Source organism: Scyliorhinus canicula, chromosome 11 (assembly GCF_902713615.1).
Source record: "Scyliorhinus canicula chromosome 11, sScyCan1.1, whole genome shotgun sequence".
NCBI classification, from domain to species: Eukaryota; Metazoa; Chordata; class Chondrichthyes; order Carcharhiniformes; family Scyliorhinidae; genus Scyliorhinus; species Scyliorhinus canicula.
The window spans coordinates 9,833,842-9,847,936 of NC_052156.1; the positions used below are offsets into that span (position 1 = coordinate 9,833,842).

Consider the following 14,095-nt stretch of genomic DNA (forward strand, 5'->3'; position numbering starts at 1 on the left):
CCCACACAGACCCGGGGGAGAAAGTGCGAACTCTACACAGACGGTCACACAAGGCCGGAATTGAACCCGGGTCCCTGGTGCTGTTGAGGCAGCAACGCTAACCACTGTGCCACCATGCCGCCATAGTGGGATTTGAACCTTTGTCCCCAGAATATGAGCCAAGGCCTCTGGGTTACTGGTCTAGTGGCAAAGGGAGCCAGGCATTGCAACCGACAGACAACAACAAAGAGGTTTTAGGATCCTCTTACGATGCAAGCAACTGAGGACTACATTACCTCAGGACAGGTAAGATTTGTTGAAAATAGCAACAGGTACCTTTTCTCCTTTAATGCCTGGCATTCTGTCCTCTGTATCCAGCTGCAAAGAGAGAGCAGATGAACATTTATATATCCAATCGGATCCGTGATCAGGGTGCCAGCCAGTTCTAATAACCCGCTCAATAAACAGCATTCGAATGGATAGTCGAAACGTCGTGGTAAAGTTCCCTGGTGTTATGATGGCCATTTCCATTCTTACTTGTTGCAATAATCATTGTCTTGGAGTAGTGTGTCACAGCTGCAAAGACGCTGGCAACTTGGAATCAGGTCATGGCAACCATTTTGTTCCTTGCCTTCTACTCAAGGCTCTCAATTGAATATTTAATTTCGCTCCTTTAGGTGTTGGAAACGACTCATGGTGGATTGCCTCTTGTCAATTTTCTTTACGGCCCATTTGTTGAAGAGAGTATTTTTCCCCTTCCCTAAACCTGGAGCCACTGTATATCTGTCACCTACTGTCAACAGGGCAGAGAGGCAAACAATCACCTTCTATGCTGCACAACCAGTTTCTGTGACTAAGGAATCTGGTTTCATCTCCCATTCTCTGGTGAACAGTCTGGTTTCCTTCGCTTACTCCTACAAAACTGAAACACAACTTAGCTCTGCATGTCCCCGATGTTTTTGAAACCAAGGAGCAGAATGATAAGGTGGTTGGGGGGAGGTGGCTGGGCTGAACGAAACTTCTTGCCCACTTTAACCTGCCCAATTCTATGGTGCAACGGGCGAGATCTAGGCTCACCTGCTCGCCCTTAGCCAAATGGAAGTCCTTAAGCGGGCATCCAAAGACCACATACAGGCCGTTCCTTGACTCAATTCTTAATTCTGTAAGTTTTATAATATTCATCGACAAAGACGAGAGTGGTCCTAAAGGAAGAGTGCTAAATTGGGGGAAGGACAACTATACCAAAATTCGGCAGGAGCTGGGGAATGTGGATTGGGAGCAGCTGTTTGAAGGTAAATCCACATTTGATATGTGGGAGGCTTTTAAAGAGGTTGATTAGACTGCAGGACAGACATGTCCCTGTGAAAATGAAGAATAGAAATGGCAAGATTAGGGAACCATGGATGACAGGTGAAATTGTGAGACTAGCTAAGAGGAAACAGGAAGCAGACATAAGGTCTAGGCGACTGAAGACAGACTAAGCTTTGGAAGAATATCGGGAATGTAGGACCAATCTGAAACGAGGAATCAAGAGGGCTAAAAGGGGCCATGAAATATCTTTAGCAAACAGGGTTAAGGAAAATCCCAAAGCCTTTTATTCATATATAAGGAGCAAGAGGATAACTAGAGAAAGGGTTGGCCCACTCAAGGACAAAGGAGGAAAGTTATGCGTGGAGTCAGAGAAAATGGGTGAGATTTTTAACAAGTACTTTGCATCAGTATTCACCGAGGAGAGGGACATGACGGATGTTAAGGTTAGGGATAGATGTTTGATTACTCTAGGTCAAATCGGTATAAGGAGGGAAGATGTGTTGGGTATTCTAAAAGGCATTAAGGTGGACAAGTCCCCAGGTCCGGATGGGATCTATCCCAGGCTGCTGAGGGAAGTGAGAGAGGAAATAACTGGGGCCTTAACAGATATCTTTGCAGCATCCTTGAACACAGGTGAGGTACCGGAGGACTGGAGAATTGCTAATGTTGCCCCTTGTTTAAGAAGGGTAGCAGGGATAATCCAGGTAATTATAGACCGGTGAGCCTAACTTCAGTGGTAGGGAAGCTGCTGGAGAAGATACTGAGGGATAGGATCTATTCCCATTTGGAAGAAAATGGGCTTATCAGTGATAGGCAACATGGTCTTGTGCATGTCTTACCAACTTAATAGAATTCTTTGAGGAAGTGACAAAGTTGATTGATGAGGGAAGGGCTGTAGATGTCATATACATGGACTTCAGTAAGGCATTTGATAAGGTTCCCCATGGTAGACTGATGGAGAAAGTGAAGTCTCATGGGGTCCAGGGTGTACTAGCTAGATGGATAAAGAACTGGCTGGGCAACAGGAGACAGAGAGCAGTAGTGGAAGGGAGTTTCTCAAAATGGAGAACTGTGACCAGTGGTGTTCCACAGGGATCTGTGCTGGGACCACTGTTGTTTGCGATATACATAAATGATCTGGAGGAATGTATAGGTGGTCTGATTAGCAAGTTTGCAGATGGTACTAAGATTGGAGGAGTAGCAGATAGTGAAGGGAACTGTCAGAGAATACAGCAGAATATAGGTAGATTGGAGAGTTGGGCGGAGAAATGGAAGATGGAGTTCAATCCGGGCAAATGCGAGGTGATGCATTTTGGAAGATCCAATTCAAGAGCGAACTATACGGTAAATGAAAAAGCCCTGGGGAAAATTGATGTACAGAGAGATCTGGGTGTTCAGGTCCATTGTACCCTGAAGGTGGCTGCGCAGGTCGATAGAGTGGTCAAGAAGGCATACGGCATGCTTTTCTTCATCGGAAGGGGTATTGAGTACAAGAGTTGGCAGGCCATGTTACAGTTGTATAAGACTTTGGTTCGGGCACATTTGGAATACTGCGTGCAGTTCTGGTCGCCACATTACCAAAAGGATGCGGATGCTTTGGAGCAGGTGCAGAGGAGGTTCACCAGGATGTTGCCTGGTATGGAGGGTGCTAGCTATGAAGAGAGGTGGAGTAGATTAGGATTATTTTCATTAGAAAGACGGAGGTTGAGGGGGGGACCTCATTGAGGTCGACAAAATCGTGAGAGGTATAGACAGGGTGGATAGCAAGAAGCTTTTTCCCAGAGTGGGGGACTCAATTACTAGGGGTCGTGTGTTCAAGGTGAGAGGGGAAAAGTTTAAGGGAGATATGCATGGACGGTTCTTTACGCAGAGGGTGGTGGGTGCCTGGAACACATTGCCGGCAGAGGTGGTAGAGGCGAGCACGATAGCGTCATTTAAGATGTGTCTAGACAGATACATGAATGGGCAGGGAGCAGAGTGATGCAGATCCTTAGAAAATAGGCGACAGTTTTAGATAGAGGATCTGGCTCGGCACAGGCTTGGAGGGCCAAAGGATCTGTTCCTGTGCTGTAATTTTTCTTTGTTCTTCGTTCAATTTTCAGGCAGGCGCGAGGAGTTCAGGAGTGGGGGATGGCGTTGAAAGTGACCTTCCTCCGACCTTGGGTGACAAGTGGGGGGGAGGGTGAGTGCTTCCATCAACTGCATTCTTTCCGAATCAGGTACCCCACTCCTGCCACTCCCCTCCTCAAAATCTGTCCATCCCTAGTCACAACCATCCGCCCCCCTCCAACCCAGGTACTCTCTCTGCCCCGGCCTCTCCATCAAGATCCTCAATCCTTTCTTCCCCCCCCCCCCCCCCCCCCCCCCAAGCGTATCTGACCATTATCACATTGCTGTTTGTGGGAGCCTGCTGTGAGCAAATTGACTCGTGCTTCTTACATTACAACAATAACTAAACATCAAAGGTATTTCATCGGCGGTGGAACAATTTGGGACATTCCGTGGCTGTGAAAGGTGTCACATAAATGCTGGAAATGATTTCCTTCTGATTTAACCAGTACACACCCAACTCAAATTCAGCGGTACACAACATCTTGCAAATGTGCTGAAACTTGCTTATTTACCAGTTTTCCAGGAGGCCCTGGAGTTCCCGGAGGTCCCGCCGCTCCCTGGAAAAGGAACAAAAGATTACATTAGCACTTTCCCGACATTTTCCACACTATCCGTGTACGTTCCTTCAGCGAGAAGGGGCGGTTAAATTGGACAACAGGTTCCTCTTTGTGGTGTCGCTGGGGGTCAGGCTGGGAAGGCAGTCTTGTGACATGAATGTGACGTGACGTTTAAGTCAATTTCCCCCTCTTAATGAAACGGGTCCAACCTCCCATAACTCAGGAGGGAGATGAAGAGAAACTACTTTGTGGTGATATGCATCACTGTAGATACACAAGGGGTTAATGTAAGTACACGTACAATAGCTGGACACTAGAGGGAGCACCAGAGACATGACACACAGATACTCAACCAATAGGTCAGTAAGATAGGACACGACCAATGAGCATTCACGATACACACAGAGGTGACAGTACCACAGTAGGGCATTACACCAACCCATATATAAAGGACACAGCACACATGATCTTCCTCTTTCCAGTGGAGACACTTAGTGAGTACAGACACAGGGTTGATTCAACATCACACCCACCACGTGGATTGTAGCAGACTGGTTCGTCAGTCTGAGTAGTTATAGAAGGATCAACAGTAGAGGCGAACCCAAGTAGAAGAATTGTTAATAGTTCAATAAACGTGTTGAAGCTATCTCCACGTCTGAACCTTCCTTTGTCAGAGTGCACATCAAGGAAGCAGCTTATGCTACACCAAGAGCATAACAAGACATACTTCACTCAAAGGGCCGAGAATCTTGGAATTCTGTATCCCTGAGGGTTGTGGATGTTCCATGATGGAATTTAATGGCGGGTCAGACAGATTTTTGGTCTCTCAGGGAATTAAGAGATATGGGGAGTGGGCGGGAAAATAGAACTGAGCCTAAGATCAGCCATGATCATATTGAATAGCAGGTTCGATGGGCCGTCTGGCATATCCTTGCTCCTGTTTCTTGTGTCCTCTTGCCATAATTGAGGCAATGGGTTCAAGCAATAGGCAGGCCCCTTGCACAAAGTCCGGACCTTCTGGCGAGTCAAGCCGTCCATATTAAAACAGAAAGTGCTGGAAAACGTCATTCGGCCCGGCAGCAAGTATGGAGTTACTGTTCTGAGTCTGTATGACTCTCCTTCGCTACTGGTCAAGCACCTCAGCTGCTTTGCTTCTAAGGAATCTGTGCTGAGACTTAAAGCAGTCAATTCCTTCCAACGAAACCAAACTCTTTGGAGCTTGAGAACGGCCGACCCCACAAATCCGTTCCACTAGATCATGGTTGACCTGTACCTCGACTCCATTGTCCTGTTTTTGCTGCCTATCCCCGATGACTTGACCCACCAAAAATCCATTAATGCAGAGATGGAAATTTCAACTGACTCCACCCCCCCCCCCCCCCCCCCCCCCCCCCCCCCCCAACCGCCCCACCCTATGTTTACTCTTTTGGAGACCCATTCCCTTATTCCCAATACCCTTTGTGTGAAAAAGTGCTTCCTGAATGATGAACTATCAATTACGAGAAGACGAGAGTAGAATGTAATTGAGGCTTTATTACACTGAGATGTGTGGCCTCCTACAGCAGCTGACAAAATGGCTGCTGTACGGGGAGCACACATATTTATACTCCGCCTACTGGGCGGAGCCAGCAGGCAGGGATCTACCCCCGTACTTGTAGTACAGGGGCCTTACCGTAAAACACATTTATACATACAGTATATACATCAGTGGTGCCTACCACACTGATTTCACCCCGAACGGGCGCCCCCACCCCTCCCCTCCCCCCACCCCCCGGCGATTCTCCGGCCCACGATGGGCCAGTCCCGCTGCTGTAATGCCTCCCCTGCCGGCGTGAATCAAACCACCTCCCTTACCGGCGGGACTGGCGGCGCGGGCGTGCTCCGGGGTCCTGGGGGGGATGGGTGCGGGGTGATCTGGCCCCGGGGGGTGCCCTGGCCCCGGGGGGTGCCCCACAGTGGCCTGGCCCACGATCGGGGCCCACTGATCCGCGGGCGAGCCTGTGCTGTGGGGGCACTCTTTTCCTTCCGTGTTGGCCATAGCCTCCGCGATGGCCGACGCGGACGTAACCCCCTCCCCAGCGCATGCGCGGGGATGATGTCAGCAGCCACTGACGCTCCGGCACATGCGCAGACTTCCGCCGGCCGGAGAAGTCCCTTCGGCCCCGGCTGCCGTGGCGCCAAAGAACTTCCACGCCAGCCGGCGGGACGGGAACCACTCCGGCGCGGGCCTAGCCCCTCAAGGTAAGGGCTTGGCCTCTAAAGGTGCAGAGAAATCCGCACTTTTGGGGCGGCCCGACGCCGGAGCGGTTCACACCACTCCATCCCGCCGGGACCCCCCGCCCCGCCAAGTAGGGGAGAATGCAGCCCGAGATCTCCTTTTCACTGTCTAAAATCAAGGGAATACAAGTCAGATTCATTCGACCTGCCTGCAGAATTGAACTCTCCAAACACTGGTATCATTCTGCTGAATTGGAGTCTGAACACCGCCAACTTAAAACAATGTCCCTCGTCTTGCAATTATACGCTGCCCTTGGGTTTGGAGGGAGTTGGAGTGGGGGTTGATGAAGGTTGAATTTGGGGATGTAGAGTGAACATTATTGTATCAGACGTTATCCCTAACTGAGAGCAGTGTGTCAGTGAAGTAGATTTACTGCTAGTGTAGTTGCTTGAGGAAGTGCACAGGAGAGCAGTCGGATACAACACTGCTTGGATATCCCCTCAGGTGAAGGGTCTGATTGCCTCCCGGCACCTCCCCCACAATGGCTTTGCTGACATCAGAGGCACAAAGCATGATTCCGTCACTCTGTGTTGTGAGTCAAAGAACCACAGAATCCCTGCACTGCAGAAGGAGGCCGTTCGGCCCATCGAGTCTGATCTGACCCTCCGAAAGAGCACTCCCCCGCCCTATCCTCGTAACCCCGACACACACCAAGGGACAATTTAACATGGCCAATCCACCTAACTTGCACAACATTGGACTGTGGGTGGAAACCGGAGCACCCGGAGGAAACCCATTCAGACATAGGGAGAACATGCAAACTCCACACAGACGGTGACCCAAGGCCGGAATTGAACCTGGGTCCCTGGCGCTGTGAGGCAGCAGTGCTAACCATTGAGTCACCGCTCAGATACCTGCAGAAGTCTGTTCACCGTGATTTGTCAAAGAACTACAGTGAGTACTTACTTCCAACTGATATAAAACAGAAAACAAACGGGAGAAAGTGCAGAGACATTTGGCAGGATGGTTTGTCTGCTCTTCAAGTTTCTTCAGAATTGAAGCCAGAAGAGGGAAAGTATTGGAGGTTGAAGAAACCAGAACATTAAAAGAAAGACTGGGTTGCGGGAGGAGGGTGAACGAGGTCATTCAGTTCAATGAAGATGCTTGCTGATCTTCCAGTGTCAGAGAAGGGGCCTTTACTGCAATGTTAACCTGCCTTCTGGGGTGGGATTCTCCGATCCTGGGGCTGTGTTGACGCCGTTGTAAACACCAGAGCGTTTTACGACGGCATCGTCTGGCCCCAAGGAGCAGCGATCCTGTGCCGCACAGGGGGCCAGCGTGGCATTGGAGCGCTTCACGCAGCTCCAGCTGCCTGTACGGGTGCCATAAATGCCAGCGCGAGTCATGGGTTGCCTTCTCCGCGCCGGTCCCCGGGCAACATGGTGGAGCCCTACAGGGGCGCGACGTGAAGGAACATAGGCCTTCCCCGCAATTAGCCGTCCGCCGATCGGTAGGCCCCGATCGCGGGCCTGGCCACCGTGGAGGCTCCCCCGGAGTCGGCTACCCCCACCAGGACGGCCCCCGCAGCATGAATGCCGAGGTCCCGCTGGGTAGGACCACACGCGAACGACGCCGGCGGGACTCGGCCGAACTCGGCGGGCACTCGGCCCGTCGAGCGTGGAGAATTGGCAGGAGGGGGGCTGCGTTGAGCGGCCCCTGATCTGCGCCGTGGTGACTGCACCGGCGCGATTTCCGCCGATTCTCCGGTCGCCGGAGAATCTGCAGGCTGGCATCGGTGTGGAGTCGCGTGATTTTGCCCCCCCCCCCGCCCCCCGGCGATTCTCCGACCCGGCGCGGGGTTGGAGAATCCCGCCCCTTGTCATGAATATCCCATATTTTCTGGTTTTAATTCAGACTTCCAAGCGCACCCTTTGTCTCAACAATCTTCCTGCAGCTGTCTTTCTCTAGAACCTTCCGTTTCAACATCGAGAACACACTTACTTTATCGCCTTGATCTCCTTTGAAGCCTGCAGGACCCCTGATCCCCTGAAGGATAATTGGAAAAGAAAATCAATTAAATTATAGCTCTTACAGAACAACTGTATTTCTGGTGAACTTTGACCCGGAGGTAAAGCGCACCCAATCCAGACTAAACTCAATGTCGTGCGGGTGGGACTCACATCTCTTCCTGATTGGCCCGTTTCGCCAGCCGCGCCCTTTGCTCCAGGTCTGCCGTCATTTCCGGGGAACCCCTGAAACCAGGAGAACACCTTTAAACACAAGTACTTCGCGGAAAAGTCGAATTTTAAAATAGAAGTTCCTGGAAAGAATGGCTGCACCTCCAATTGGCCCTCCCAAAGTGGGATTCTATTTGGGACTGTGAAGTGGAATGAATCCAATCTCTATGAACGGACAACGGAAGGTGGTTTCCTGCGGGGGGGACCCCCACAATCCATAGACACAGGCTTCCGCTTCAATGAACCCAGCGCACCAATGCATGCCTTGCATTAATCGAAGCGGTAAATAGTCTGCTGAAATTATGAACCTGGCCTGCTCTAAACATGGATGCGACATGCATTGTTGGGTCATGCGGAAGAATAGGAGAGATTCCCGGTCAGCCATCTGATGGAATCGACGTCGGAGTCCCTGCCAGGATTAACCACAGCTCCAGGCTGCAAACACGCATGCAAAGGCGAATGTTGCCGTAGCAACTCAGGCTCCTTGGGAAACTGGCTTGGCTCAGTTGACTGGACAGCCAGTATGGAGCATGTTAGGGCCAACAGCAGGAGGTATCGCCTCGCGTTCCGGCTGAAGGCTCTTGCCTCCCGTCCCGACCTGTGGTGGAGATTGTGGCGGTGCCGGGGGTTAGACTTGCCCTTGACACAGAACGCAAGAAAGAGATTGGGGCGGCATGAAGAGAGTTTGTTCTCGGCATTTTAGCCTGCTCTGTGTGGGGCGAAAACTGGAAACGTGTGGCCACTGACTTAATTCCCAAATATCATTGCTTGAAACTATAAGGAAAATGGGGGCATTTTAACTGGGGACAAGTCGCACCAGGAATGCTTTATTATTCATTGACAGCATTGGGAACACCAGCATTTAAAGTCCATTTCTAACTGCCCGTTGAGAAGATGCTGGTGAGCTACATTCTTGAGGACAACGATGTGGCTTATGAGGGGCCGTTACAGAGGGCAGTCAACAGTCAACCAGATTACTTTGAAGCTTGACTCACCCGCATCCAATCTGACCTACGCACGACTCCAGGCCCACGGCAATGTGGTTGACTCCTAACTGCCCCCCTCTGAAATGGCCCAGCAAGCCACTCAGCTCAAGGGAAATTAGGGATGGGTAATAAATGCTGGCCCAGCCAATCCACGCCCACATCCCAGGAAAGGGTTTAGGTTTTTGCCTTGGAGATAAAGCCATCATACACTCAATTAGAGAATGTCTATAGGTATTACTTGGAGTCCTCTCTCCCCTGTCCGGCCTGACAATCCAGTCTCTCCCTGGAAAAAAACACAGCAAGACGGCAGTTGGTCATTATGGGACTTGAAATCAGAAAAATGTGCGATTGAAAACTCCAGAAAAATTCAGTAAAAAAAGTGAAGTTACCGGCGTCCCTTCGTCGCCTTTATTCCCCTTTTCACCCTGGGAAAGAAATGGAAAAATTATTCGGTTCTCACGCTTCACTGGTGCAGGCCCGTACTGAGGCTCGGTTCAGTCACTGTCTTCCAGTTCAAGCCACATCTACATATCCCTGGTCCTCCCAGTGGCAGGGCCCAACCACCCTCCCACCCCCGTCCCACGGCCTCACAGGGGCCAGACTGGCCCTGGAACCAGGGCCGGCTCAAGGCACCGGCAACTCGGGCTGTCGCCCGGGGCGCCATGTGCTCGGGGGCGCCAGAGACTCGGGTCCCGCGCATGCGCAGTTGGGCCGGTGCCAACCAGCGCATGCGCGGTGGCCGCCCGCCCCTAAGGCGGCCCCCCGGCTCGGTCCGCCCCCCCGCTCGGTCCCCGCCCCCCCCCCGCCCCCCTCGGGTCCGCCCCCTCGGGTCCGCCCCCCCGCCCCGCCCTCGGGTCCGCCCGCCCGCGTGTCCGCCCCCCCACGTGTCCGCCCCCCCCCCTCGGGTCCGCCCCTCCTCGGCCCCGCCACCCCGCCCCGCCCCCCCTCCTCGCTCCCCCCCTCGGCCCCGCCCCCCCCCTCGGCCCCCCCCGGCCCCGCCCCCCCCAAGGGCGCCGAAGTTCAGCTTGCCCGGGGCGCCAGCAACCCTAGAGCCGGCGCTGCCTGGAACACCCCCCCCCCCCCCCTCCCCACACACACACATGGATAGCATTGTGGATAGCACAATCGCTTCACAGCTCCAGGGTCCCAGGTTCGATTCCGGCTTGGGTCACTGTCTGTGCGGAGTCTGCACATCCTCCCCGTGTGTGCATGGGTTTCCTCCGGGTGCTCCCGTTTCCTCCCACAGTCCAAAGATGTGCAGGTTAGGTGGATTGGCCATGATAAATTGCCCTTAGTGTCAAAAATTGCCCTTAGTGTTGGGTGGGGTTACTGGGTTATGGGGATAGGGTGGAGGTGTTAACCTTGGGTAGGGTGCTCTTTCCAGGAGCCGGTGCAGACTTGATGGGCCGAATGGCCTCCTTCTGCACTGTATATTCTATGTCTATGTCTACATTGTCATCTGGCTGCAGTGACGTTCTTCGCTGGGGACCGGCTGCAGTCCCAGCGGCGGCCAACACTCCTGGTGGTGCTGTTGGGATCGGGGAACTGCCGGGTATTTGATTGGTGGAATCTCCTCCCAGATGGGAGGCAGAAGTCTCCTCCTGAGCCAATTAATGGCTGGACAGCCGTGTAATAAGGTTGGAGCGTCCCGGTCGTTGGTCCCGTCCCTTGGCCCTGACGTTTCAGCTTGGAGGGGAGATTGGTGGGGGGTGCACCAATAATGCATAAAGCTCTGGCCACTATCTACAACAATAGTCCAGGAAGAGATCGACTTCACTGCCACACCCTTCTTCTGTACTACTTCTAAAACAGCTGGAAAATCATCACCAGGTTCTGAATGGAGGGAATGTCTTCAAATGGATTTAGTACCAAACTAAATGAACCAAGAGCAGGAAGAACAAATGGACCTTCACCTCTTTCCCTCGGGATCCATTTAGTCCAGCTGGACCTGTTTTACCAGGCTCTCCTTTCTCTCCGCTTGCTCCCTGATCACCCTGCAACACAAACAGTCATTGGTCACCATTTACCCCGTCCAAAGTACATTTGAGCCAGGCGCGCCTTCTATTGCCGCGGAATATCCCTCACCTTTTCTCCTGGTCTCCCGGAAAGCCCAATATTCCCCTAAAACGAGACACAGAGAGGTTAGTTTTGGTGGCTCCCACTGTGGACCATTAAATACATCACCCACCTATGGGGTATCGCCCTTAGAGAGATGCAGATGTTGCATCACAGAAACGGGCCATTTGGACCTCGCGATGCTGTTTCTCCTCCATACAAGCAAACATTTCCAATCAACCTTCTCTCTTCGCCACACATGGATCCGGAATGTGGCACTCAGGGATCGAAGCGGCTACGCATCATCTGTGGTTCCTTTAAGATGTGCGCACGTGCGGCCCCACGGATCACGACACGGCCTCAGGATCAGCAATTCTGGCCTCTACAGGGGGCCAGCACGGCACTGGAGCGGTTCACGCTGCTCCTGCTGCTGATCCCGGCATCAACTGGGCGCCGCGGGATCCACGTGTGCGCAGTGGCTTCCTTCAACGCGCCGGCCCCGACACAACATGGCGCAGGACTACAGGGGCCGGTGCGGAAGAAAGGAAGCTGCCAGCCAGAGAGGCCAGCCCGCCAATCAGTGGGCCCCGATCGCGGACCAGGCCACATCGGAGGCCCCCCCCTGGGGTCAGACCCCACAGACCGCATCCCCAACCCTTCCACGCCGAGTTCCCGCCGGCTGAGAGCAGGTGTGGACGGCGCCGGCGGGACTCGGGGATTTTAAGACGGCCGCCATCCCGGGCCGAGAATTGGCGGGCTGGCCGCGTAGAGTGACCCCCGACCGGCGCAAACACCAATGGCGCCAAGAATCGCATGCCGCCGTCGGGCAGCGAGGCACGATTCACGCCGGTCGCCGGGATTCCCCGGCCCGGCCCCGGGCTGAGAGAATCCTGTCCCACTTTTCCGACATCCCTTCAAACGTTTTTCTTCATCTTCTTTCCAATCTGATCCTGAATGTTGACACAGTTTCTGCCCCAACCACTAACGCTGGAAATTAATTCTACACCCTCAGAATTCTCTGTGTAAATGGTTGAGAGGGGACCTGAGGAAATATTTTTTCCCACCAAGAGGCCGGTGGAAATATGGAGCGTGCTGCCCGAGGGGGTGAAGGAGGTATTTACTCTCGCAATATTTACAAGCATCTGGACCAGCACTTAAAATCGCCACAGCTCAGTAGGCTATGGGCCAAGTGCTTCTAAGTACGATTCGCACAGATTGGCATTTGACGATCAGCATGGGCATGATTGGCCGAAGGGCCTGTTTGTGTGCTGTATGCCTCTACGGCTCTAACCAGAGATGACATGAGGAGAATGTTTTTTTACTCAGTGAGTTGTTGTGACCTACAATGCATTTCCTTAAAGAGTGATTCAATTGTTGAACGTGAATCGCAGAAGTACTTGAAAAGGAGAAATGACAAGGAGATTGGGAAATAGCAGAGGGTGTTGGACAAATTAAATAGTTCTTCAAAGGGCTGGCACGGACACAAAGGGCTGAAAGGACTCATTCGTTACAAAATGGTTCGACAGTCAATTATTGTTCTAGAAGGAATGAAGACTTACTCTGTCACCTGGGTCTCCTTTGGGGCCTGGTTGCCCTGGGATGCCATATCCAGTTTCACCCTGTAAAAAACAAACCTCATCAATATTGTAAAACACTCCAGACATTAAAAAAAGGCTAATGGACAATGACATACTCCAGAAACTGGAAACTTGAAATAAATATGCGGAATTGCAGGAAGCAGCTCAGGCAGCATCTGTGCCAAGAGAATTAGGGCGGGATTCCCACCGGAGAAGTGAACTAAAGTGAACTACCAGCCTCCCCGGACAGGCGCTGGAATGTGGCGACTAGGGGCTTTTCACAGTAACTTCATTGAAGCCTACTCGTGACAATAAGCGATTTTCATTTTCATTTTCATGAAGCGTCTCTCCGGAAAGCTGGCTGCCTGTGAGTACTGAATTCTCTTTCTCAACTACAAGGACCCCCTGAATGAGTGATTCTGCAAGGAAGACCTTTACCAGCTGTAAACCAGAGACTTTAAACAGCCAGTGTGCTGTGATGAAGGTTTGCCAGGACAAAGCAGCCCACTTGATTTCTCCCCTATCCACAAACATTCAATCCCTCTATCACTGACATACAGTGGCAGCTGTGTGTACCATCTACAAGATGCACTGCAGAAACTCACCAAGGCTCCTTAGGCAGCACCTTCCAAACTCACGACCACCACCATCTAGAAGGACAAGAGCAGCAGATCCATGGGAACCCCAGCAGCTGGAGGTTCCCCTCCAAGTCACTCACTGTCCTGATTCGGAAATATATCACCGTTCCTTCACTGTCACCGGGTCCAAAACCTGGAACTCCCTCCCTAACAGCACTGTGGGTGTACCTACACCAGGGGGCTGCAGAGGTTCAATAAGGCAACTCATCGCCACTTTTTCAGGAGCAATTAGGGATGGGTAATAGCTGTTGGTGAGGCCCAAATCCCACGAAGGAATTGAAAAAAAAATTCCTGGAATTCCTACAAGATGGGAAGCTGCAGGGCCAAGGTAATCAAAGTCTTAAAGCATCGAGGAACACAGACGTGTTGAGATGGAAAGCAGCACAGAAAATAACCCCTCACTGCTGACTCTCTCTGGTTCTGTG

General features: G+C 52.2%; 1 protein-coding gene across 1 annotated transcript in view; it reads right to left on the reverse strand.

The window, feature by feature from the left end:
• The window catches only part of col7a1 (collagen, type VII, alpha 1), a 408,534-nt gene that overhangs the window by 190,171 nt on the left and 204,268 nt on the right, over nucleotides 1–14,095 (reverse strand). Inside the window, exons 53-61 of the mRNA XM_038812016.1 lie at nucleotides 13,015–13,074; nucleotides 11,486–11,521; nucleotides 11,314–11,394; nucleotides 9,790–9,825; nucleotides 9,639–9,683; nucleotides 8,358–8,429; nucleotides 8,179–8,223; nucleotides 3,915–3,959; nucleotides 316–357 (exon numbers count right to left, since the gene is read on the reverse strand). Coding sequence (XP_038667944.1) covers nucleotides 316–357; nucleotides 3,915–3,959; nucleotides 8,179–8,223; nucleotides 8,358–8,429; nucleotides 9,639–9,683; nucleotides 9,790–9,825; nucleotides 11,314–11,394; nucleotides 11,486–11,521; nucleotides 13,015–13,074 — 462 coding nt within the window. The remainder of the gene's footprint in view (nucleotides 1–315; nucleotides 358–3,914; nucleotides 3,960–8,178; nucleotides 8,224–8,357; nucleotides 8,430–9,638; nucleotides 9,684–9,789; nucleotides 9,826–11,313; nucleotides 11,395–11,485; nucleotides 11,522–13,014; nucleotides 13,075–14,095) is intronic.